Source organism: Acipenser ruthenus, chromosome 15 (genome assembly GCF_902713425.1).
Source record: "Acipenser ruthenus chromosome 15, fAciRut3.2 maternal haplotype, whole genome shotgun sequence".
In the NCBI taxonomy this organism is placed as follows: Eukaryota; Metazoa; Chordata; class Actinopteri; order Acipenseriformes; family Acipenseridae; genus Acipenser; species Acipenser ruthenus.
This window is the reverse complement of record NC_081203.1, coordinates 26,778,823-26,805,968: the sequence shown is the minus strand read 5'-3', so window position 1 is coordinate 26,805,968 and position 27,146 is coordinate 26,778,823. Positions and strand designations below refer to the sequence as shown.

The 27,146-nt window shown below is 37.4% G+C and overlaps 2 protein-coding genes across 4 annotated transcripts; one reads left to right on the top strand and one right to left on the bottom strand.

The window, feature by feature from the left end:
• Positions 1–842: 842 nt before the first annotated feature.
• On the bottom strand, positions 843–24,162 carry LOC117422590 (iron-sulfur protein NUBPL-like). 3 transcript variants are annotated; one of them, XM_034905784.2, is made up of 11 exons: positions 23,916–24,162; positions 22,568–22,715; positions 21,961–21,995; positions 21,390–21,480; positions 20,882–20,921; positions 18,782–18,872; positions 17,461–17,554; positions 11,025–11,110; positions 4,389–4,509; positions 3,573–3,655; positions 843–2,580 (listed from the first exon to the last, which is right to left on the bottom strand). In XM_034905784.2, exons 1-11 carry the CDS (start codon positions 24,042–24,044, stop codon positions 2,518–2,520), a joined length of 981 nt encoding a protein of 326 aa, XP_034761675.2. In that variant the 5' UTR covers positions 24,045–24,162; the 3' UTR covers positions 843–2,517. The 3 variants fall into 3 exon arrangements, with proteins under 3 accessions (XP_034761675.2, XP_058843647.1, XP_058843648.1); XM_058987664.1 differs by lacking the exon at positions 23,916–24,162 and adding an exon at positions 23,187–23,538; XM_058987665.1 differs by lacking the exon at positions 23,916–24,162 and adding an exon at positions 23,340–23,538.
• Positions 24,163–24,202: 40 nt separating this feature from the next.
• On the top strand, positions 24,203–26,800 carry LOC117422591 (D-aminoacyl-tRNA deacylase 2-like). Its single transcript, XM_034037767.3, has 3 exons — positions 24,203–24,665; positions 25,200–25,269; positions 26,207–26,800. The coding sequence occupies exons 1-3, from the start codon at positions 24,555–24,557 to the stop codon at positions 26,530–26,532; spliced, it is 507 nt and encodes a 168-aa protein (XP_033893658.3). The 5' UTR covers positions 24,203–24,554; the 3' UTR covers positions 26,533–26,800.
• Positions 26,801–27,146: the final 346 nt, after the last annotated feature.

Sequence of the window (27,146 nt, the reverse complement as noted above, 5' to 3'; positions counted from 1 at the left end):
ATGGACGATAAAGCATGTTCCAGCTTCATAAAATGGTGTTTTGGATACAATGGAGGTTTCCCTTAACACACAGCAGCACGTGGTGGCTAAATAAAGTAATTAGACTTTATTTTATTTTAAAAAATGAGTGATATAACTAGCAAAACATTACTCACGAGACACTTACAAGATTGCTATTTATATACGTTTTTTCTTGCCCAATTCTGTAAGTTCACCTCCTGTGTTACAAGAAAACAGAACCCCACCTGACCCTTGTCCTGATCCACACTAAGACTTGCTGTGAATCCGATTTACATCCAGAATTTTCAATTCATATTCAATATGTATGGATTTAATTATTACTAATATTTAATCATTATTAATATTACCTGTATGTGACTATATTAAAACACCCTTTCCTTATCCTTAAAATCCGAGGGCCGAGAATAACCGAGGCCAAGGCAAAACTAAATATCCTTGAGCTAGCTTGAGTACTTCTAAACACTTATTAACTGCCAAACGTGAATGTGCTGCTCAGTGCACTGAAGGAAGTACAAATACAGTACAGGCCCTCCCAACGTAACACAAGTTCGATCCACCTCTCTTTTCTTTTGAGTCGACGGCACAACCTGAATATGATAACGGCCACTCTCATTATAGGATCATTCTCCATTGAGAACCCCTATTTCTTCAGGAGAAATAAAGTCATGAATTTCATTGTAGCGATACCCAAGGTGACGCAATCAGTGACATGCACAATGCACAGTCCAATTTGGAAAGCTTTTTGACTCTGCATGATACATCTGAATGGCAGCTGCCAATACCTCTTGTAAATATGCAGTGTTACACAAGACAACTGGAAATTATTAAATGGGAGATTTTAATCGTAACAAGGATTGGAAACAGGGTAATTCCACAGTATTTATTTCAAGCAACAGTTTACTGCTGTACCCATAACAATAGAAAAATCTACAAAAAAAGTCTTGTGCCCTTCAAGGTTTTAGTACATTTTTTAATTGTATACAGCAGTATAGCATACAGAAAATACAGTTGAATGGTTCAGCTCTTTCTATATATCCTGCAGTCCACAGAATTTGTAAATAGAAATACAAATAGGCAGAAATCACCTGCAAATCCTTCTCAATAATCCATTATAAAACATCTTCTGAAAGAGCTATTGTGGTATACAGGAACAATATGGGGGCTGCTCAGAGCTGAGAGAGCCAGGTCTGGCACGTATTGGCAGTTCATTCATTTGTGGGTGGCGAACTGGCTCCATGCACTCATACACACTTCTGGAAAGTCAATTAAATGTAGCTTTGTTTTAACATCTGCATGTCCTGTCCTGTTTATGGTAATCATGTGGGCTAAGGGAGTCTTTGCCCGTGAAACCAGAATATTTAGAAATGTTTATTTGTATAATTTTGTATTGCATGAATGATGATTCTATAGTAGATGTAATCATTTGTGTTGCTGAGATCAGTGGAATGCATATAAATGGTAATGGGGAAACCTAGAAATGAGATCTGTCAGATATGCACTACCCACTGATGTAGGCAAAAGAGATTATTTAATGATGATGAGACTAGAAATACAGCTTCCTTGCAAAAGAGCAGGATTAGAACTCCAAGGAGATAATGAATTGACGCAAACCATGCTTAATTATGTCTGTTAAACGATTTCTGTACTGTCTTTGTGAAATGCATCAAAGCAGGGGATTAAATACAGAAATGATACTACAGTAGATAGAGGGCACACAAACAGGTGGAGTACACACACCACAATGGCATCTGCCATTTAAAAAGGACAACATTCTCTTACATTTTTCAACATAACATTATACAGCCAGTTGGTCACTTAACACTGTGACTAACAATTATGTCTTGTTTATCTTGAATATATTAGACCTTTTTTAGTGACATGGTCCTGACACTTCCCTGTGCAAACCCCTTGCCATTTAAAATATCATAAATATGTTCAAGGAAAATCCAGACTTGATTTAGTGTTTATAGTCACCTTTATATTTTACTTGTATTTGCTTAAAATTGCATACAGATTATGAAATAATTCAATTACAGTGCATCAAATAAATATAAATGGTGAATCAATGGACCAATAAAAGTTTGTTTTCAGTTAATTGTTTAGTAAATTACTACGCCTTTAAAATTTCTATTTTCTTTTACAACCTTCAATGTAATCACTTTACTATGCAATTTCTCATCAAATAACAATGGCTGCCAACTAAAGCACGTAGGACCTAACAGAGAACAAGAGAGTTAACTTTATTCATGACAGCCTTATTTACAGTAAAGAACTGTAATGCGATGAATCACCTTTTCCCTGAATGTATTTAAACAGAAAGTAGATCTGCCTTTATTACAATTTGCTTTTACGCATTTCAAAATGTGACAGCTGTGTAATAACAGGAGTTCTATTCGCTTTCAGAGGGGTCTGATGTCCACACCATCGCTGAACAAGCTACTCAGCACTGACAAGGCTGCTCCTGCCCAGATTTCCGCATTTCAGCATTCCTGGCACTCAGGCTGATGGAGCTGGCAGTCTTTTCACTACTTGAGCAGCAACCTTCAGGTAGGCTTTGGCCTGGAACAAAGAAACGATGCTAATACCATTACTGCTGTATTTGCCAGATGAAAAGCCTGTAATGAATTATTAAAGGACTTAGACCTCCAGCTTTAAAATCTATAGAAAAGTCAATGGGCTGCGTGCAGTGTTTTAGACTTGAAAACACTCTTTAAACTTTTAGTAGGTGTAACCGATATTGAAAGTAACTGTAAAATAGATGGATTAGGAATTGTATTCTACTTGACATGAATTCAAATTCAATATGCAAATTATTGATGCAGTCCATTGCCTTTTTCGTAGCATTTAAAAGGCATTTCAATCACCCACAATAAAACACAGGGGCCTCCATTATATTCCCATTGCCAGGAATATGTACAACACCATGGGATAATAAATCCTTGGTAATGAACATAAAATTAAGATATTGATATTATTAATGCATTGTTAAAAATACACTTGATTGAGAAAAGCAAACACAGATTTTGTGATCACTGCACAATGTAGTGATCAGCATTTCTTTATATCCTGCACATGCCTATTTTTCTGTGGTTTAGAGGTCGAGGGATAAGAAGGGACAACCGCACATAGCAAAAATCTAATTTGGGACGGATGCCACACCGCTGTGGTAGATAATACAGGGACAGGAAACCATAGAAACAGCCCCCCCCCCCATATCTTCTGATCTGGTGTTCGAGAAGAAAACAGACACTCCATTTATTGTGAATGATTGTGAAAGTAGAGTGGTAATTAGGGATGTCATTTAGTTACTGGCAAGTATAGAGTAGTTACAGGCCCTGATGAAAAGCTGGTAATTATATTAAATGGCTGGCAAACAGCAACCTAGAGTTTACTACTATGACCTGAACTCTTCAGAAAAAAAGTTTAAATCACTATCATGCATATTTCATTAGTAATAACAGTGCATAACACTGATGAATGCATTGGCCAATATGTTTGTCTTCGTGTCATTTTGGACGAATGGATAAACGTCTTTATAAAATACAACAAACCTCTGGGCTGTCTGGCTTGGACACAACCACTGGCTGCCCTTTATCTGACATCTCTCTTATATTAATGTGTAATGGGATATCTCCTGCAAACAGACAAAGAAATATATTTCAAAGGGTCACCCCACATTTTAGGCAGCTTTCACATTTAAATTGCTGCAGTATTGACTTTGGTGCAAAACATACAGGTGTGGATTACTTCCAAGTTACACTTCTATGTTGCTAAGCTCCACAGGCAACATTACAGTTCTGTTCTGTACAAATGTATTTTTTAAAACCTATAAAGACAATATTTTATTGTGTAATAATTGTATGTTTACATATATGCTTCAAATATAACTGTATATATGTACAAACAGCTTAGCTTTCTTGTAAGATACCTGTGATCAAGCGACCTAAAGAATCATAGAATACACTGGTGTGCAAAGTATGAAGCCAATGTCTCAAAGTGACCATGACACTGAAAATATAAAAGTATATTTTATGAGATATTAACATCTGAAGTAGCGGTGAGTTGACAAGAACATATGAAGGTACAGCCCATACTCCTTGAAACATAGGCTTACACTTGAAATATCACATTTAAATGTTGAACTATGACTAATGTATTACTGCATTACAGTAAGTAAAGCACAGTAATCCATTGAGCACTTCTAATGTGACAGTTCTGCCCAAGACTATGAGCTATTCCAGTTTTTACTGTAAGCCTAGTTAGACACAAATGGACTTATGATCTATAAACTACAATAAATCATGGAATCAAACTGCTATGCAACAGGGTTATTATTTCCATCCCTGGACTTGTTACTGTATCCTTACCCAAGATTTCCACTCCAAGGCTGTTTGCCAGCTCTGTTGCCCCATCTTCTCCAAATATATGGGTTTTGTGGTTGCAGTTCGGACAGTGGAACACACTCATGTTTTGGACGAGACCGAGAACCTGGAAGAATGAACAGATGCTTCAATGAGTAAAACATGATAGAGAGGGCTAGGTGGGGCAGGGGATAATAAACTAGGGACATTTTTGGAAGCAAGAGATAAAATCGGGCTTAGGTCCAGTTTGGTAGACCCATTTTATACCTCAAAAGGTTAAACACAGTTCACTAAATACACTGCATGTAAACACTGCCATTTAAAAAAGGAATGCAACGGGATTACCAATGGCAGACTTAGTTGCTCTTACCTTAATTATTGTGGATGCTTCACATAGATGAACTGCCATGATTCTAGCTAGAGCAGGCAGATTGCATTATTTGTCCTTGCTTGAAATAACCAGAATTAAGAAACAAATGCATTTTAAGAAGAAAAACAAAAAAACAAAACAAAACCAAAAAAAAAAGCAGCAGCAAGAAGCACCTCTTGATTTATGATCACTGCAGGGCTCCAGTAGTACCACTGCTGGGATGCCCAGACTGAATTAGGTCACTACTACATTTTTTGTTTGTCTATTAAAAAAAGAAAAAATGAAAAGCAGATCCAGCATCATCTCTATTCAAGACAGACACTTCACACAAATCAATGCTATACAGGGGTCGCTGTAATTTATATCAAGTTTATTGTCCTCTTTGAAGAGATGAAATAAGATTGGAGCAGATCTGTACACCTTAATAATTGGAGGGTACTTTAACAGCAATAATTAGCATCTGAAACTAAAGTGTGTGAACAAGCAATGAAGCTAAAATAGTCATTAGTGTGCCATGTCCAACTTCGGCAAGGCTAAAGCAAACCTACTGCTTACTTCATTATCCATTTATATCTTACCTTTGCAATTCCACGACATTGTCTTTCCTGTTACTTTTTCATTTAATTTTCTTTGGTACTGCAAGCTGCCGCGCTAATCTGCTAAGGCTAATTTGTTTTTGTAAATTTTGTAAATGTAATTTGTTGAAAGTGAATCAGATGGTGGTGTACTTTGCAATGGAACTGAACGCACCAGAGTCTGTAGAAAAAGCTATTGACATATTTATTTACTGTAAAAAAACAAAAAAAAAAAAAAAAAAAAAAAACACAACACTATCTGTATAAAGACAGCAGTCATCTTTAAATGTGCATAATCCAGCAGATCTTTTAACTGATAAGCCCTGCAATCATTACTGGGTGCAAAATGATAATCAATGCAAGACAGATGTGTCTGGATAAAGTAAGCGTGTTTTTTTTTTTTTTTATCGTAAATATCCCAACTTCTGTTTGCACAATACCCACCAGCAGCAGCTCATACTATTTAGAAAGATGGCCCTTCAGATAACAATGCTTTTTTTCGCTTCTGATTTTTATAGTTGTTGACAGCTGTTTTGTAACTTTCCAAATGTGTATTTTATTTCTAAAGCTACCAGTACCTAAAGGGGTGGGGAGTTTGTTCAGCCATTTTACACAAACCTTAAATTGAGAAGTAATTAGAAAGCAACAGTCGTAGCATACCAGGTCTACACACAATGTCCAGTATGAGGGCTGGGCAGTATATCGCTGGTTGTAAAAGCAAAGTCTACTCCGTTTACGTGCCCACATACGTGCTTAAACGAGGCCCAACATGTCAGCATGGCCTGCTATGTCGTGTACTATACTGAAGCCTGAAATTGAGGGAATTAATCTGGCAGGGTATTAACACATTTTTTCCACCAAGTGGATGATATCAGCCTTTTCATTCATGACCCCATGCAACACATTATACACAGGTCCACTGAAATTGCATCCAAGCCCTGTTCCCTTGCTTATTATACAAACCCTTCTGAAAATTGAAGTTTAAAACCCTTCACTTTATAAACGCCTGCACCTCTGACACACTGACAACCTACTACCAATCCTCCCATAAATAGAGGCACTGCAAAGCTCAGATTGCTTTGACACCCCACTGTTACGTAATTTTGAATAGCTAAGGTTAGTCTGAAAGACATAAGGGGAGACGGATAACCCCCCCCCCCCCCCCCCCCATATTTTGAAAAATATTATCCCTTCAGGATGTTAACACTGATTCATTTTTTTTCCCTAAATCCTTGCAGTGCAGCTAAATACATTCCAGAAGTCCCTAAAATAAGCCTATTAAAAATGTTGTGTTGAAATGACAGCCAGCAAGTTATTGCATTTGACAGCTTCAATTAGTCTGTTGTGGGGCATACGTCAGCAGCAACACTAGGACTGCTGAACAGAGTAGAATTACTGAGTGAAGGACAAACATGTGAACAGTTCACAAACCACAACTTATGATCATCTGAGTTTTAACCTTCTTCCGAAAATCAAGTGTACGCAGGGATCTAACACGCCCACGTTTAGCAGCGACAACTTGAAAGAAACCAAGTTCTGCCGCATACTGGCTAAATGAAATGAGAATTTACTTAATAGTAATAATTTAAGAAACCATGTCCATTTCAATATACACAGTACAGTATATATGATCACCTAAACAAGGCAGAGACCTCCTCTTTCCAGAGAGATTTCTTTTTATTTGTCAATGCAAGTGCATCCGCGTATGCTCAGTCTCTAAATGTGAAGAAACAAAAACACATTTGGAATAAAATATCTGACATAGCAATATCTCAAAGTGCAATATCTTCCAAGTGCTATATTTCTAAAGTATTGGGATTATGTTTTGAGCTAGACAGGCTGCCCAGATAACGGTCCCAGCTAACGACACAGCTGAAGCCCAGGCTAACGGATTGGAACCAAGTTTGCACCTGTACCTCTCGCATCAATCTTGGTTCCACCTTGTCAGTGCACGGAGGGGAATGCCAGAAGCAGTACAGAGCTCCTAAACAGCTAATTCTGCAAGGAAATACACTGTCATACCTGCACCCGTTCAAAATGCCACAGGAAGAAAGAACGAAGCACAAAAACAGGGGCATTCACAATCAGTTGACAAGCAGGAAAGGATATAAATGCAAAGCAGTATTTCAGAAAAGAAAAATAGCAACCTGTTTCTATTAATCAATGCTTTTGTGGTGCAGAGATTTAAATGTATATTTTACTTTCACAAGAAACCTTCTGTACATTTCATCGCAATTAGTGATGTATGTTTGCTTTTTCACATGTCCACATCAGTCCGTGTAATCTAGGCTGTACATCAACCCTCCTTTAACATACTGTATGTTATTCAAATAATATTTTGAAACTGCAACAATGTAACTAGAAGTATCATTAAATCAAAACCAACAATGGACCAATTATGTACCCAGATAACATTTAAAACACCCAGCAGAAACACCTTATTATGTTGACCTTTCTTGGCCTGGATCACTTCCTGGACTCTTGATTGATGGCTCACATAACTACCCATAAATACACGCCCATCTTGGCTCATTCCTTTACCATATGGTCATAGATGCCACAAAGTGTGGATTGGGTGCCTTAAGTTTCTGTGTGATCTGCATGACTCGTTTTGAACTAGACAGCATGACAGCTCAATCCATCACTTTGACTCTTATACCAAAACCAGAACAGGCTTTATAAATGTGCGCTTCGGTGCCAATGGAGGTCTGGTTTGAATGAATGGCCTATCTTGCACACAACAAATCCATGGACTGAAAGACGCAGCGGCACAAAAACACGAAACAAACCGCCTGTGTTCATATTCATAGGCTTTCCTTCCTAACCCTTTAGTCTGTACAGTGCCGGAGGGCATACCTGCCCATCAATGGATCAAGCATACCACTCTACATTTTGGCAACCTGCTGTTACGATAATGCTTAAAAAGAAAACACTAACCCTCTTCATCAGGTTACTTCAGTTTATCAAAAAGCTTTGGCCACCTTATTTAGCTCTGAAGACAAACAACCCTCGCCATCTATTGCTCAGTGCTCAAGTCATGCCCAACTGATGAATGACCCAAGCAAACAGCAAGACAAAGACAAGACGTAAACACCCCACCTGCCATTAATCACATGGACACCCCAGACTGGCCTATAAACTATCCATGGTTAAGATTAGGGGCACACAACCCACCATCTATTCACTTCTGACTAATGACCTGTCAGGACCTGATGGGTCAGCAGAGTCAAGCTGCACTCCGTACAGAAAAATGTACTTGGTGTACATAAAATCTGTCATCAATTATGATTTAGGATTCTGTAATGGTGAAAAATATATTAATGTGGTAATGCTAGCTAATAACTGCTCCAGTACAATATGCATTAGAGATATTTGCAAAACATGAATATCCTAGATTTGTTGGCATCCCTTCGTGATATTTACATGTGTGACCTTGTGTCCAGTGCTGCCAGGTGTTAATTTTCGCCACTCACTGTCGTAATCGGAATTTGCTGCACACCCATTATACCGTATTACTTTGAATTAACGGCACTGCGTTTATTTTAAATTGCTAAGGGCGGCAGTAATTATAAGCACTATGGTTTTCGAAAGGTGCAATTTTTTATTGAGGTATTTGGGGGAGGCGTATATTGAAGTTTAATTCTGTGGATACAACTTGATCAGGATGGCGAAGGTGGCCTACAACTTTAAACTGAAAGCTGTTGAGCTCGCAGATCAGATCAGTGTTTGACTAGATGAGGACACATACCAGTGTAGGGTGGAGAGAGAAATAACAACAAGAGAGAAATGTCAATTCAACACTGAGGAGGTAGGTTTATTTTCCACTTTCTTACAACAGTTTCTAAGCAGGGCTGAACTCTAATATATATACGATGCGTTTCTTTCTCTTCAACCAGGAAGACAATCTCCTGGTCCAGGTAGGGCTTCCGTGAGGAAGATGATCCCGTGGCTATCCCCTAAACAGCAACGCGACAGCGAGAGCTACACTAGCTTCTGCTTGACACTCAAAACATCACACCCCCCACTCTCTGAACTTCCTGTCTGTATCAGTACATAGTGCTGTGTACCTATGGTATTCTTTTTTGTTCGGGTTCCATAAACTTTACAGTAAAATACCGGTATGCTCCAGTGTGGAATTGTATGCTTTTAAATACATTTTATTCAAGTTTATTCAATTTCTATTTGTTACATTTTGCCATACTGTGTTTTGTAGGCGTTTCTTTATTAAGTGCTGTACACGTTTCATTATTGAGAGTGCCGTTTAATCGAGGACGGCATCTATTACAAATCTGATATCCGAGTGAGGCGTTTATTCAAGGACGACGGTAATTGAAAGTAATACGGTATATACGCTTTATCATTGACACTAATCAAACCTGGATTAAAATGTAATAAGCCCCCTTGGGTTGAGGGGCGTCACACTGCTTTGTGAATCAGGTGAGCCACATAGCCCCCCAACAGACTGGAAAACAAAAACTGGAACAAAAAAAACATTCCTGTTTCCTTGCATCTGCTGCTAGCATGCAGTACAAAAGTGTATGACCCCATACACGTTATTTTGTGTCTACCAATATGCAAAAGGGCATTATATATTTGATCAATTTATCCATGAGTTATTGTGTGACAAATACAAACAATATTAGACAGTTACAGAAGGAGAAGGTAGATTGAAAGATAATGTATCCACCTTGACAGTGCAGGCCTAAACATTTTAAATGCATCATGTGACCTCAGTTGGTGGCCTTCTTGGTTCTAGTCAGCAATACCAACATCAGCATGGATTAGAACAAAATGATCTCTACTCTGCAGCCTGTTGTACTTTTTTGTACATTCAAATCATGCTGTTTTTTGATTAAACCAACTTTCATTACTTAAACACACAAAAAAAAACCTTAAACTGGAAATGTAATCTATAATAATATTTAACAAATAATATTAAAATTATTCTTTGCACACATAATATAATTCACAACAAGCATCTCTGGCACCAAGCCAAGATCATGTAGTGACAAAGCAGTGAAATAGAAAACAGAAAACCAAGCAGGAAAGGTATTACACTAAAGCTGTGACTAAATTCTAATTACTTACTGGCAGGTAAAAATGATGGGCTTTTTTCCCCAGCAGTGAAGTAATTCTGCTGTGAGTAATCATAGAAATAGACTGATCATAAAAAACACATATTCCAATGGCATAGCACACATGTAATCAAATAAATTTAGATTAACTCTTCAGGGGGCTGCTGCTGCTGAATACATTTACTATATTTATTTGTAAGGTAAAGTAACTGTCTAGTGTAACAATTATTCTCAGTTAATTACAGCACTAGAGTGCTTTCTTACATGATTCAGATTTTTACAAGAATGATCAGTCTGAAACACACTTCACTCCATTATGTGTGACAGTGGTTATGTGTACCTCCAGCAGTATTGAGGAGTAACACAGTGTAATTGAATTACACTTTTCAGTAACTTGTAACTGTAATGGCTCCTTTTACAGAGAGGTAAAGAATGTGGTAATGGATTACATTTTACATGAAAAAATAAGAAGTTGGTTTTAGTTACATTTAAAAAAAAAAAAAGAAAAGGACTACGGCTAATGCATAACATGGAAATAAGAAAGAACTTCATGTTACATTGAATCAGTCCTGTCCTGTCCAAGCAAATGCAGTGCTGAGAAAGGAAAGCTGTAAATGCTCACAGGCACATTGACTTTTCTGAACATCTCTGCTCCTCTCCGCGCATCCAGTAGAGCGATGTCTTGTGGAGTTGACACGATCACAGCGCCTGGAAGAGATCACACATTAACAAGCCCTTCAGTTTACATTCACATTTAAATAGGTGGTAAAATCAAAGAAGCAGAAACCCTTTCCTGTTACTGCCCTGAATCCTGGGTGACCCTTTCAGCTGTGTGGGACACCAGTTCATTCAATGAGCAGCAACAGGCAGTTTTAGTGAACTGACATTAAATGGGTGGAAAGGAACACATAGGAGCCCATAAAAGTTTTGTAAAAACAAACTGAATGCTCCTATGTGAAGCTGAATGGCTCATTCTAAAGATGTTATTGGTTCACAACAAGTTTGACAATGGCTTTGCCAAATTAACTGCCAGACAGCTGATTTATCAGCAGGCCATAACATCAGTCACTCAAAGCACAAAGGGTCAACATTGTTCCTCAGTTTATCACTGCAGGCTTTTCAGTTCCCCCAAAGACAAAGTGGGGAGTTTTTTTTAATCCAAGTTGCATAGGATTGGAAAGCATTTTACTTGGGGGCGACAGGCAGGATAGTTACTTGGGGGAGTGGCAACTGCAACGTGGTACACAACATGAAAGGAGATAAAAAGACAGCATAACATAAAATGTTAACATAAAATACTCTAGGATGTAAATAACATATATAGGTATCTGTATCCAGGTTTGGGCATGAAAATATTACAAATATATTTTTTATACTAATTTGACTTAAGTCTGAAAACAAACATGTTTATTATACAATACATGTATAATGTTAGTTCAAATATGTTTCCTTTCGTTGGGTAAGGGACAATGAAAGAGGAAACAGACACAATCAGGATGATCTCTCGTACAGTTTGGGAAAATGTATTGATTATTAACCATGCCACTGTTAAAAAAAGGCTGTTATTGCTGGGTCAAGTAGTAACAATAATTCCTGACTATGGATGTAGATAGCAGACAGGACACACTATAAAGAAAATGAATAAGATTACATTTTATGTTGATTCTTTCTTTATGATAACATAGCAATATAAAAAATTAGTTTTGCTGCACTACGACTTCCAAAATGTTAAACAGTGAGCAAACTAATGAAATATAAAAAAGCAATAAATAATACATGATCAGAGATTTGAGGATAACAAGAGGGATTGTGGGATGAGACAAGTATTTATATGCAACTGTCCATCACCATTGTAGTGCAAAAAGACTCATTGTAGTGCAAAATCCCTCACTGAAGAGTGCAGGTAAAACCTCAGCAGAACACATTTCTCATCACAATCACTCTTATACAGAATGCCAATAGTAGGAAAAGAGAAGTACTGTGTGGAACACTGCTCAGCCCCTCTGCTGCCAAGTGCAATGGGAAAAGAAGAACGGATGGATGCTTTGCTTGACATACAATACCCGCCAGTATTAAAACTCTCAGCTGGCAGAGGATATACAAGAATAGAATAAAGAGGCTGGCTGTTGGCCAGGGCTAAATATGGATAAATAAGCATGATTGCAGGGTAAAACATTCAGCTGTCTCTTATTATTGAGATTCCTTCTGACATCTTATTGACACCTGTCAAAAGGTTTTAAAAGCCTGGATCCTAGTCTCAGCCACGATGAGCCATAGCTAACTACATGCTGATTTACAGTGAGAGACCGTGTTCTAGCAGCCTCTTAAATTCTATTAGGAGGTTTGTGAAGCACAATTAGAGTTTTTATACATCGATGTTCTCTGCTATATTGGAGGCTGTGTGGTCCAGTGGTTAAAGAAAAGGGCTTATAACCAGAAGGTCCCCGGTTCAAATCCCGGCTCAGCCACTGACTCATTGTGTGACCCTGAGCAAGTCACTTAACCTCCTTGTGCTCCGTCTTTCGGGTGAGACGTAATTGTAAGTGACTCTGCAGCTGATGCATAGTTCACACACCCGAGTCTCTGTAAGTCGCCTTGGATAAAGGCGTCTGCTAAATAAACAAATAATAATAATAATAATAATAATATTGAAATAGCTAAAACAAATCTGAAGTGACACAATTCATGTTTAGAGTAATAAGAACACGAAAATAATTGTGCATTGATGCAACGAGGGTCGAGGCAATTTCAGATTTGTTTGTGCTGTCCAGGAGGCTGAGCGGTCGGTTATAGTTTCATAGTTTAGTATTTTATTTTATATACAATGACCCATAGGGAAAGACAGAGTGTTTTTCATCAATAATTTAAGATTTCTTGAGAAAGATTTGCAGTATTGAAAAAAGCTGGGAGGCAGAGTATAATTGATAGCACCTTATTCATAGAGTTGGAGAGTGAGCTGAAATGAAAGTTTTCTAAGGCAATTTATCTTTACTGTCATATATATTTATATATTGAAATGATCAGGCAGCAATATATAATGGTGAGATTCAACCTAATGCTATGAGGTCAGAAATAAATACAGGGAAATGACACAGGTGAATCCTGATAAATTCACCTTACTCAATAAAAAACGTATCATCTTATCCAAAATCTAGTATAAATCACAATTATACCAGTAAATGATCACACACATTAATTAGCTATTTTCCTATGATCATCAAAACATGCAGGCATTAGCTGTGAGTTCATGCTTTTCAACTTTGAGCTTTTTCACCTGAATGTGCATTCACGTACAAACCTTTGTTTGAACATAGCAAAACCACATTGGTGGAGGAATGTAACCAAGAGGAATGGGCATGTATGGGAATGCTACAGTGTGCTGCCCCTCAATATCGTGGCACTGTGATCCTGCATGCAAGATCCTGTTCACATTGTAAGCAGAATATTCTATTGGCACTCATTTATACCTTATGTATTGTATTTTTTTTTTTTATTAATTATTTACATTATTCTACATTAAAGCATTGCATTCTTTCTCTCTTCTAAAAATACCAAATTGCAAGCTCCATTAGGAGGAAGATTCCTGATCTTGTTTTTTCTCCAATCCATTCATCCCCAAATCAGTTTCTTTCTTTTGATAATGCTACTTTATATTCCCAGCACAGTATTCTGACCTTAATTATGAAGCGTAGCATCTCCTCCGATGCTGTTATGTTATTACCTGCAATGCTGCATCTTAGAACTCTTATTTCAGTATAGCTGCATTCAGTGGAAACAGCAATTCGGTTTTCTATGATCATTAAAATGTGTATCTTGACATGCAGGTCACAGTACAATATGTATCATGTCTTGGTCCTGATGGGTTACATGCATACAGTGATGGAATAAAACCATCATTAGGTAGACTATTTTGTAAAAAAAAAAAAAAAAAAAACACCCCACAAATGATGTAAGGGAACATAAGGGAACTATAAATCACATTTATTAAGCATTATATTTCCATTTGCTTATACAAATCTGATGCCCTTTTGCAATGATGTACACAGCAATGAAGGTGGAGGCACCAAATAATGGGCAATAATATTTGAGGGCCACCACCACTGGTCATAATGGATCTTTAGCAGACGCCTAGAAATGGTGTTGCACGGACTGTCAGAGAGAACACATGTTGTTTGCATTTTCACAGGGACATACTACACTCAGCACTCACATATCTATCTATCTATCTAATATATATATATATATATATATATACACACAGTGCCTTGCAAAAGTATTCAGACCCCTGACCAATTCTCTCATATTACTGAATTACAAATGGTACATTGAAATTTCATTCTGTTTGATATTTTATTTTAAAACACTGAAACTCAAAATCAATTATTGTAAGGTGACATTGGTTTTATGTTGGGAAATATTTTTAAGAAAAATAAAAAACTGAAATATCTTGCTTGCATAAGTATTCAACCCCCACACATTAATATTTGGTAGAGCCACCTTTCGCTGCAATAACAGCTTTAAGTCTTTTGGGGTAAGTATGTACCAGCTTTGCACACAGTGTTGGAGTGATTTTGGCCCATTCTTCTTGGCAGATTTGCTCCAGGTTGTTCAGGTTGGTTGGACGACGCTTGTGGACCGCAATTTTCAAATAGTGCCACAGATTCTCAATGGGATTGAGAACAGGACTTTGACTGGGCCACTGTAGGACATTCACCTTTTTGTTCTTGAGCCACTCCAATGTTGCTTTGGCCTTGTGCTTGGGATCATTGTCCTACTGAAAGGTGAAATTCCTCCCAAGCTTCAGTTTTTTAGCAGACTGAAGCAGGTTCTCTTGCAGTATTTCCCTGTATTTTGCTCCATCCATTCTTCCTTCAGTTTTAACAAGATGCCCAGTCCCTGCTGATGAGAAGCATCCCCACTGCATGATGCTGCCACCACCATACTTCACTGTAGGGATGGTGTGTCTTGAGGCATGGGCAGTGTTAGGTTTGCGCCACACATAGCGCTTTGAGTTTTGGCCAAAAAGCTCTATCTTGGTCTCATCTGACCACAAAAACGTTTCCCACATCGCAGCTGGGTCACTCTCATGCTTTCTGGCAAACTCCAGACGTGCTTTCAGATGGTACTTTTTGAGTAACGGCTTCTTTCTTGCCACCCTCCCATACAGGCCAGTGTTATGCAGAGCTCTTGATATGGTTGACTGGTGCACCATTACTCCACTCCCAGCCACTGAACTCTGTAGCTCCTTCAAAGTGATTGTTGGCCTCTCTGTGGCTTCTCTCACAAGTCTCCTTCTTGTTTGAGCGCTGAGTTGTGAGGGACGGCCTTTTCTTGGCAGTGCCTGGGTGGTGTGATGCAGCTTCCACTTCCTGATTACTGATCCAACTGTGCTCACTAGGATATCCAAACACTTGGATATTATTTTGTACACTTTCCCTAATCTATGTATTTGTATTACTTTATCTCTAACTTCTGTAGAATGCTCTTTGGTCTTCATTTTCCTTCAGATTCACAGCCTGGCCAATGATCCTTAAACAGTGGGGTTTTTATCCAGAAAATGGACAGCAACTTTAATGGTTCACAGGTGGAGGCCAATGGTAAGTAATTGTGTCCTCGTTTGGGCAATTTCTTTCATCGGTGTAAACTGGGAGCTTCCACAGCACAGGGGTTGAATACTTATGCAAGCAAGATATTTCAGTTTTTTATTTTTCTTAAAAATATTTCCCAACATAAAACCAATGTCACCTTACAATAATTGATTTTGAGTTTCAGTGTTTTAAAATAAAATATCAAACAGAATGAAATTTCAATGTACCATTTGTAATTCAGTAATATGAGAGAATTGGTCAGGGGTCTGAATACTTTTGCAAGGCACTGTATATACAATCTGTGACCAAATACATACATGTTTACACAACAGACCTTTCACAGCTGTCAATGTTCGTCTATGTGATGATGCCCCCTTGTGGACAGAAGTCGACAGAAATGGTGTGTCCTAGAGAGGCTATCCCTACAGGTGGAGTAAGATGAGCTCATCATGGGATCGGAATTTGACACAGTCAAGGTGTAAAGCTGTGCTTCCCGGAGTGCTTTACTCACCCTGTACATCTGCCAAATAAGCCTTTACCAGGTATTCTGAATTAACTGAACACATGTACCCAGGGGTTTCACATAAAACAGAACACTGTAGCTTTAAATGTAGCTCATCTCCATAAAAAAACGAACCCACTGGTAATAAATCTGTGGTTATTATAATTTAATTGCCTTCTGTGTGTCTGTTTTCTAGATGATTTACTCTAACTCTAATAGAAACAGACCAGCAGATTGTTCAATTCCTTTTCCAGACTTCATTTCATTGGTACAGCATACAGTATATTAAAATCACTCCGCATGACAACCTCCAACATGCATTCTGATTAGCCGAGACAGCCGCCCATGAATTATTGTATATGTTCAGAAGCTTCCTGTCCAATCAGATTACTCCATTCAATCACATACTCTGACCTTTTTGTTTTACTAAGGATCACTGGCAGATTTATAAAGCTTTTGCACAGTTTATTCACCTTTTCATTTTCAATAGAATTAAAGATTTTAAATAAGTGACCATAAAGAATCTGTTAATATTTAGAAGATAGTGTTTTATACAGAGCTTTACTGTAACATACTGTAAGTAACATGAAGGAGATAGCAAAATGCAACAATAAATCCATTACAATGACTTCTTTCTGACTCATAATTAAGCAATATAGAACGACAGGGTGCGTGTGTCGTTGTGGGATATTGCTACACCTCAATTGCAATGTGCCTTCAATCACCCAAGAACTGTCAACATTCCACAATGACACACACCCTGAAGTGCCATATTGCAATTATGCAATGGCTATGAGGTCATTTGAAATCTAAAACAACTATCAAAAATAGGTCTAAAAAGAACCGTGGCAACGTCCGGAGATATGATTATTATGTCACATAGCCCATTGACATGAATAGAAGGACAATGGCTGCAGTTGTATAATATAACACACACCGTAGAGAATAATTTAGGCTAGTTTCTCTACCTGAAATTGGGATATTCTGAGTGATTGATAGCTGCACATCCCCTGTACCTGGAGGCATGTCTATCACCAGATAGTCCAGCTGTCCCCATGCTACCTGCCATAGGACGACACAAGAAGGCAATAGCTTAAAAACACAAAGTAATACAACAGAGAAGCAGTGAGCAGGATTTCCTTCTGCATAACCTTCACTCTTTATCTTTAATCTTTAATCTTTATTTTGTTTTTTATTCGGTCTGTATCGACCACAGGCATACACTATACATGCCTAAACCAAGGCTTATATCATAAATAAAAGTCAATGGAAAAAAATATCAAAGTCTTTACGTGCAATATGCACAGTTCTGTGAAAGCAAAATCAAACTGTTACAAAGCTAGTTAAAAACAATCTGGGCAGCGTTTTGAGTCCTTACATGAACTTTCTAGGTTTTTTTTTTTTTTTTTTTTTTTTTCCAGTCCTCAAAACTAATAGGAATTTTACTTGGCAGTAAAGATCTTAATAATTCTACAAACAGTACTTTTGTTTTTCCAAGTAGTCTTGACTAAAATGCTTCATATAAACCACAGCTCACAGCCAGCGTGAATGCCGTCCTTCAGATGAGGACCGAAATCCTATAGTAAGTGACTCTGCAGCAGCAGTTACTAACACATAAATTTACCTCCTAGTCTCTGTAAGTCGCTTTGGATAAAAGTGTCTGCTAAAGGACTAATTAATAAGAATTATTATTATTAGTAGAGACTAAGCAGCTAAAGGTCCTGGTCATTTGACATTAAAGCTTGATGACAGATCCATAGACACATGAGAATAAGGGGATTTGAAATGACCAGTGGCTAGCCTGTTCATTTGTTCAGTCCTGTTTAACAAAAGCCAATGTTTGGTTTACCCACAGGGGCTGGCTTCCAAAAGGCCTTACCTGGTCCCCAGAACTCACTAACATTCCAAAACCATGACATGGTGCCTTGATGTGTGGGGGCAACTCACCCAGCCACAAACAAACACACCTACTCATGTGTTGACTTTACCTGCAACCTTTAGCTAGCGTTACATGCACTTGTGTGGTTTACTCTTTTTAGTACAGCTTACTAAGGCTTGTTAAGGCATTGAGATGGAACTTCACCTTGCCTGTATCACCCGAAGTCTCCAATTCTGTCAATTAACAAGCACCACAATTCATCATAAAGACTCAAACAAAGAGAATGTATATACATCAAGAATCACTTTGAAGCTATAGAATATACTTTGTAGTTGTCTCTTCGCAAAGCCTTAGTTCCAAAACAACGCAACCTTATTTTGAGGATCAAGCAAAGTACCATATCTCCTTACCTGTCGTAATAACCTCTCTATTGCGGACATGACCATGAGTCCTCTCCACACAATAGGTGCAGTCTCCTCAACAAGAAAGCCCATTGACATGCTGGTAGAGAGAAAAAAAAAAAATCTAGGCAATGCTTCAGAACCCCTTATGAAATCCAACTACACACAGTTATCCAGCACCGCATATAAATTCATTTTTTAAATGCATTTGTTTTGTTTCAGTTATACAGACGTGCTCAAATTTGTTGGTACCCCTCCACAAAAAACGAAGAATGCACAATTTTCTCTGAAATAACTTGAAACTGACAAAAGTAATTGGCATCCACCATTGTTTATTCCATATTTAATAGAAATCAGACTTTGCTTTTGATTTTTTATTCAACATAATATTGCAAATAATAAAACAAATGAAAATGGCATGGACAAAAATGATGGGACCGCTAACCTAATATTTTGTTGCACAACCTTTAGAGGCAATCACTGCAATCAAACGTTTTCTGTAGCTCTCAATGAGACTTCTGCACCTGTTAACAGGTAGTTTGGCCCACTCTTCCTGAGCAAACTGCTCCAGCTGTCTCAGGTTTGATGGGTGCCTTCTCCAGACTGCAAGTTTCAGCTCTTTCCATAGATGTTCGATAGGATTCAGATCAGGACTCATAGAAGGCCACTTCAGAATAGTCCAATGTTTTGTTCTTATCCATTCTTGGGTGCTTTTAGCTGTGTGTTTTGGGTCATTATCCTGTTGGAGGACCCATGACCTGCGACTGAGACAGAGCTTTCTGACACTGGGCAGTACGTTTCGCTCCAGAATGCCTTGATAGTCTTGCGATTTCATTGTGCGCTGCACAGATTCAAGGCACCCTGTGCCAGGCGCAGCAAAGCAGCCCCAAAACATAACCGAGCCTCCTCCATGTTTCACTGTAGGTATGGTGTTCTTTTCTTTGAAAGCTTCATTTTTTCCATCTGTGAACATAGAGCTGATGTGACTTGCCAAAAAGCTCCAGTTTTGACTCATCTGTCCAAAGGACATTCTCCCAGAAGGATTGTGGCTTGTCAATATGCATTTTAGCAAATTCCAGTCTGGCTTTTTTTATGTTTTTCTGTCAAAAGTGGAGTCCTCCTGGGTCTTCTTCCATGGAGCCCACTTTCGCTCAAAAAGCGACGGATGGTGCGATCAGAAACTGACGTACCTTCACCTTGGAGTTCAGCTTGTATCTCTTTGGCAGTTATCCTTGGTTCTTTTTCTACCATTCGCACTATCCTTCTGTTCAATCTGGGGTCAATTTTCCTCTTGCGGCCGCGCCCAGGGAGGTTGGCTACAGTTTCATGGACCTTAAACTTCTTAATAATATTTGCAACTGTTGTCACAGGAACATCAAGCTGCTTGGAGATGATCTTGTATCCTTTACCTTTACCATGCTTGTCTATTATTTTCTTTCTGATCTCTTCAGACAACTCTCTCCTTTGCTTTCTCTGGTCCATGTTCAGTGTGGTGCACACAATGATACCAAACAGCACAGTGACTACTTTTCTCCATTTAAATAGGCTGAATGACTGATTACAAGATTGGAGACATGTGTGATACTAATTAAAGAAACTAATTAGTTTGAAATATCACTATAATCCAATTATTTATTATCTTTTCTAAGGGGTACCAACAAATGTGTCCAGGCCATTTTAGAATATCTTTGTAGAATAAGCAATAATTCATCTCTTTTCACAGCTTCTTTGCTTTATTCTATGACATACCAAAGGCATGCAAGTATACATGATAAAATAGCTTTTAATTTCATCACTTTTCAGGAGGAATGAAGCATTATTTCAATGAACTGTAAGGGTACCAACAAATTTGAGCACGTCTGTATATATATATATATATATATATATATATATATTTTTTTTTTTTAAAGCGATGATGCAGATTTTCTTTTGTATTATAAAATGTATTAATTTAATATTTATTCAAGTTCTTTTGCAGATTTCCCTGGTAGAAGTCCTGGTATGTTTTTTTTTTTTGCCATTTTTCAAATCCAGCTGAATACTAAAATAATCTTGAAATAATAATTGTTGAATTTTTTTACATTCATTTTAAAATTATGAAATACTTACCAAAGAACACCATAATTCACCAGCGGTCTCATTAGGTTTTCTGCAATAATACAAATAATAAAACAAATGTTATGTAAATTTATATATAAATTTACATAACCACCATTGTCATTGTCATGGTTATTATAATTACATTATTTAAAAAATAGTTAGCGTAAGTTAATTTGGATATCCCTCCAGAAAGCAGGTAATACTATTTTCACTTTAGTTTTACACTTTCAAATATTGAAAATAGCCAAAAAAAGTAGTTTTGGACACATAATAAATATATTATTTATTTAAAAAATTGTCCATTGCTTTATCTATGGAAAATGACATCCTCATATGAGTCTGTGATGCATTATCATCTTTACATGTCCTCATATGAGGTCGCCGTGCATGAAAGGGTTAACAGCACTGACTTATTGGAGGTGTGTGTGGAACCACAGCAGTACCGTAGATTTATTTAATATCAAGCACTGTTCCTATAAATCGCTAATAAAGAAAGTGAAATGGCAGTCAGACATACTGTCAGTCAGTTCTGGGTTGCCTCTCAGATTCATCAGTTTGGGGATCGATGGACCATAAATATCTGCATCCAGTAATCCTACTGATTTACTCTGTCACAGCAGAAACAGGATTATAAGGGAGTACATTTCATAAAGCAGTTTTTGTCAAGTATTTATAAATTGGGATAGAAGAGTGATTAAATCATGGAAAATCATGATGTTAATCTTACAAATCTTGTAAATAACAACCCTGGCATACTTTTGAATTATTTAACTTTCTGAGTTGCATTTTGCTAGTTTTGTAACATTTCAAAATTACTCCTTCATATAATACATACAGTTTCTAAGTAGTATGGCGAAGATATACTGATATAATGTCAATGTGTAATGAGAGACTACCGGCATTACAACAGATGCCATGCAAGGAAAACTCAAAGAGGTGTTTGTAATCCAGGGATTCAAAAAAAATATTGTGCATTATTTTAAATGATACATATACAGTTAAATAAAAATATCACATTGACTTTTATTTGAAGCCGAGGTGTATGGAACAATATAATCCTGGTTTAAAAAGATGAATGCAATACTTACAGAATCATTTGCTGCTATTCCAAGGGCCAAGTTCACTGTAGCAAAAAGAAAGTACATTTTTTAAAGATAGAGTCCCCCTATCCAGTGCATATTGAATTTAATTTACTACATGAATTGCAAAACATGCCATTGAGCAAGTTGCATTAACACTGTATTTTATCTAATAATTTCTGCTCACCATTATGTCACTGCAAAATTAGTTACTGAATAGCTGTCTGGGAGCTTTACTCTATGTAGTTATGCTGACTTATTAGACGATAACAGTGGTCCCTGTCATTTTACTGAAATGTTAGACAACTGAAAACAAGCAAACAGCAGATGGCGCTCTTACTACTACAGTACTCGATTTACATCATGCTGCAGTCTTACTCCACTAACAAGACACAACACTGCATCAGCAATATGCAGGAAACATGAAAGCTGAATGTTGAAACTGCAGGATACCATGTAGGGTAAAAAAAAAAATCAAAAAATACCAGGCAAGTCTGCTCCTCCTAATGTCATTATAGTACATTAGCACTCCTTTAAAGAACATCTGTGTAAGAGACACCATGTGAAGACCTTCAGATCAGACGCATTAAGAGGCCTGTAATAAGACTCAGCTTACCTGCTGTGGTGGATTTCCCAACACCTCCTTTGCCTGAAGCGACTACCACAACCTGCTTCACCCCCAGTATGGGTTTCTGTTTAGGAAGTCCTCGTGCCATGTGCTGCCTTTGTCTCTCCTGCGCAGACTGTCCAGCAGGACCCGAAGACTAAGGGGGAAAAGAGCAAAAAGTCAAACACATGAATTCAAACAGGGAGTTTCATTCTTTATCATCACTGACATGGATGAGCACACTTTGTGACAAAGTTTTTTTTTCTCTCTTTTTCTGGTTCATTATTAAAATTTATAAATTAAAATTAAAATTAAAATTAAAATTAAAATTAAAATTAAAAATTAAAAATTAAAAATTAAAAATAATAATAACATATTACACATGTCAAAACATTGTGTGGTTTCCAAACAGAATATATGTTATGTATATCTCTTTAAAACCAGTTAAGTGCCAGAAAATAAGATGGAAAACAAACTGCTGTTCCAGCTGGGGTTTGAAAGAAACGTCCTTACTGCCAGCAGTGGGTTAGAGACAGACAGCCTGAGACAGAGAATGAGAACCCACTGCGTCTCCAAGACAGGATTTCAAGAAGTGCCAAACCGTCTTCATAATTTGGACAATACTTACAATAAACATGACCAAGTTGTAATTAGGCTATACGACAAATAACAGCTTCCTTTAAAAAAACAATCAGTTAAATTCCCCTGATAACATTGTTGGCTGCTTTCACTGGTGTCACTCTGACCTGGCTCCCTTAGAAAAACACATGTCACTGCTTACACATGTGGATAGCTGACAGAAAGCTGACCATACTGCTAGCCTGCCAGTGTGCGTGACTTTGTTACTTAGTGAAGAGACCCAACAACACACATTGCTCTATATAATCTGCCTTGTGTAAACTAGCCAATCATTAGTTATAGTTAAGATCTCTCCTAACTTGAAATCTGGGATTTTAAATGCCACACACAAGTACAATCAAGAGCAAAATAAGTGGCCAATTCCACAGCAGGTTGAGCCATTCCTGGTTTTATTTAGACTGGATTGTTTGTGGAACTGTACTGTCTTATTAAACACAGGTGTGTCCAATTAAGATCAGCTTGCTAGGTCATGCCCAGCATACCATTTTCTATATTTATTCTTTGGAATTAAAGTGTGGTTGTTGTTCTGATTGCAAAATTGTCACACGAGCTTTCAAATGCTGCTTGTCAGATTGATTAATTATTCAATTGAAAACATTACACATTGGCTTACAAAGAACAGCCTATTGCTGATTGCCATACAAGTTCAGTTGTTGTAAAGAAAATGTAATATTTACCAAGTTGAAATTACTTTATCACAATATGTCACAATGCTCACCTTGAAACGAAGGGAATGTTTTCTGCATGCTGCAGAGATGACAATGTGCTCATCACACCTGATGGCTGCCTTCACTTTACTGCAATTAATGACGTGTTTGTGGAAATGCAACACACTGCTGTAAATCATTTTTTGTTTTCAGATTAACCTTTAACATCCATTTTGAAAACATGCAACATCTAGCAGTCAAATTCGCTGTCGATTACTGATGACGTTTTTAAAACCCACGGGCGTCAACACAACCCGAGCTTTGACGTATAAATTAAGTTCAAAGAAAAGGCAAAGTGAAAGTCGCCGAGCAGCGTTTCAGGTGTCGTTGTTTTTGTTAATATTTGACAAAGTTGCAACTTCCACGCTCTCTGTTACATAGTGTCAAATGAATAATTAGACTGTAGCATTGTCAAGCTGCTCATAAACCCCTCCTCAAGCATAAACCTATGCATGTAGCCTCGGTCTCGTCCTAGGTTTGAAGAAACGTGATCAAATATTGCTGCAAATTAATTCAGTAATGTATAACTAATTATACAAAATATTTGAATTGTAAAATAAACCGTGAAATACTGTTTACGTGAGCCGCGGTATCGAAGTGTGTAGGGTTTTGGCTTCCAGGGGGAGTGTTTTTCAAGTTACACAGACAAAATGACAGAATCAGACAGGGCTGTAGTTGCACGAAGTTTAGTTCAGCAATGCCTGCATGGCAGACTGCAAGTGAAGCCCCCAACACAGGACTCGGAAGCAGAATGGGTTGAGGTACTGTAAACTACAGTTTGTTTTTGGTATATTTTTAAGCGTTTCTGCAGCGATCAGAAATGTTTATGTGTTAGCACTAGTCGTATTTACATGACACCTGACCAGAATATAAAAAAACGCATTAAGGTATTATTTCATCATTATTTAATTTTAATACAATCAAGTTGTATTTACAAATCTGTAGTAAATGCAGCAGCAAAGCAGATGGTATATGATGTATATTTGACAGTGGATTATGTTTAAAACATATTTTTAAATCACGGGTTGTGTTAAATAGATGTCATGAAGGTGGTTCCCTACCAAATCTCCTGGTAACCTAAACTGCACATCTGCGTGCTGACCCTGAGTCTATAATCCTACTAAAAACAGCACCTTGGAATGGGTTGCACCACATCAAAGGAAATAAACAGGGGACCCTGTTTATGGTTTTGTTTTTAGGAATGTGCACACACTAAATAAAAAATCGGAGAGTACATTTTGGATATTACAGGATTTGAATAACAACATGTTCTGACTTTATTTTTTTTATTTTAGATTCAGAGAGGAATGGTGATTTATATCTGCTTTTTCAAAGGGGCCACTGAAGAGATAATTCCTAAAATAGGTACAGTGTATTTTTAAATGCATCACTACACCAGCTTCTTATGTGCTACTAGTGATCTAAAAAAAAAAAAAAAAAGATCGACTGGGCTCATGTTTAACATGGGGTAAAATATTCTATGGTATGGTATAACTGGGCATACTAGAAGATGTTAATATAATTTAATGTAATTGTAGCTAGCTAGCACAATAAGTCCATACATTTTCTACAACACACACATCCATTAACTAGAGGTCTCATGTGTAGTTTTGAAAGGAATCTATGTTTTAGCAAGCATGTATTTTCATTTTAAAACAACTATCTGGTACTACACTAGGTTAACGAAATCTCTGTTTGGATGACCTACTTTCTTGGTTATATGGCCTGGAGACTTGTCCCCACCCCTTTCAGGGCCTTCTTTCCTGTCATTAACCAACTAGATGTTTACCCTATTGACTGACATGTTTTCAGCCAGTAACAGACTTTGACCCAGAAGGCCATATATACTTTCTTGTGAGAAAGGCATAGCAACTTTTTTTTTTAACCTAGCGTAGTACCAGATGTCATGTTTTAAAATGTATGCATCTTTGCTACAACAGGTGTTTATTTCAAAACTACACATTTTAAACATATATATAGTAAGGGAAATGTACATCAGGTAAGATTTATGAAATATCTTCATTCCTAATTTAATTTTGAATTGGGCACAGCATGAAGGTAAAAATAATGGTTCAAGGTAAAGCACCAGATTCACTAAACCTTTGTTAGGGTGTAGAAATTGCAATACTATGTTAATTGTAACATTTAAGGTCTATTTTTCATTTTACAGAAAGTAGCACTTTTACATCTAGTTTTTACTTGGACTACCTTACCTTACCTTAGATTAGTGCTAAGATGCCTCTTTCAAGCAATACAGACTGTAAACACTTTTTGATAAGCACTGTATTAATTGTATTCACAGTGAGCACACTATTAAACATGAAGCTGTGCGAGACAGAGACTGGTAGGTATGTGTCTGTTCTCGACCTGCCTGGGAATGTTCTGATAGTCCCACAGGCTACCCTGGGCGGTAAAGCCAAAGGAAAGAGCATGCAGTACCACGCCAACATCGGGAAGGAGGAGGGAATGCAGCTCTATGCCAGCTTTGTGGCTCAGTGTGAAACAGAGCTCTCATCTTCCAGCAAATGCACTGAATCAGGAGTATTGGTCAAACATGGGACCTATGGGAATAGACAAGTATTGAAATTGGACACTAATGGACCTTATACACATTTGATTGAATTTTAACTGCATCACTCCTGATTTCTGTCCTGTTTCCGTTACCTCGTTTTTGTTTTGGGGCCAGTTGTTGCGACACATCTTTTTATATTTCTGTTCCAAATTATATTTGTGAGATTCAAAATAAATATATTGCTGCTAAATCAAATGTAGCTATCAACTTTCTCAGTATCTCATCAGTTTGTGGAATTTGTTTAATGCTGAAATGTCATACTCCAGATGTTGTTTTATATATTTTTTTAATATCTAGTTATGTGAGAGAAAATTAAACAATATAGCTAACCTTAACGTGACATTACAATGTGATCTGATGCCCAAAAAAAGTCAGATTGCAGTATCACATCAGTATCGGGGTCTACTATATATTATAAAAATGTGCTTTACATTATCACATCAGAATTATTTAGAATGACCTGAATATGCCCTTTTATTAGACAAAATCATCCACTGTTTTATTAAAAATGTAATTTGAGAAAGAAATATGAAAAACCTTACCAACTAAGAGGGATAAAAATAGTTCTTAAACCATTAAAGAATTACAGTCAAACTTTATTTAAACCACCAGGACTACTGAAGTGGCACTAACATCCCTGTTGGCTCTTAGTGTCATAACTACTACATTC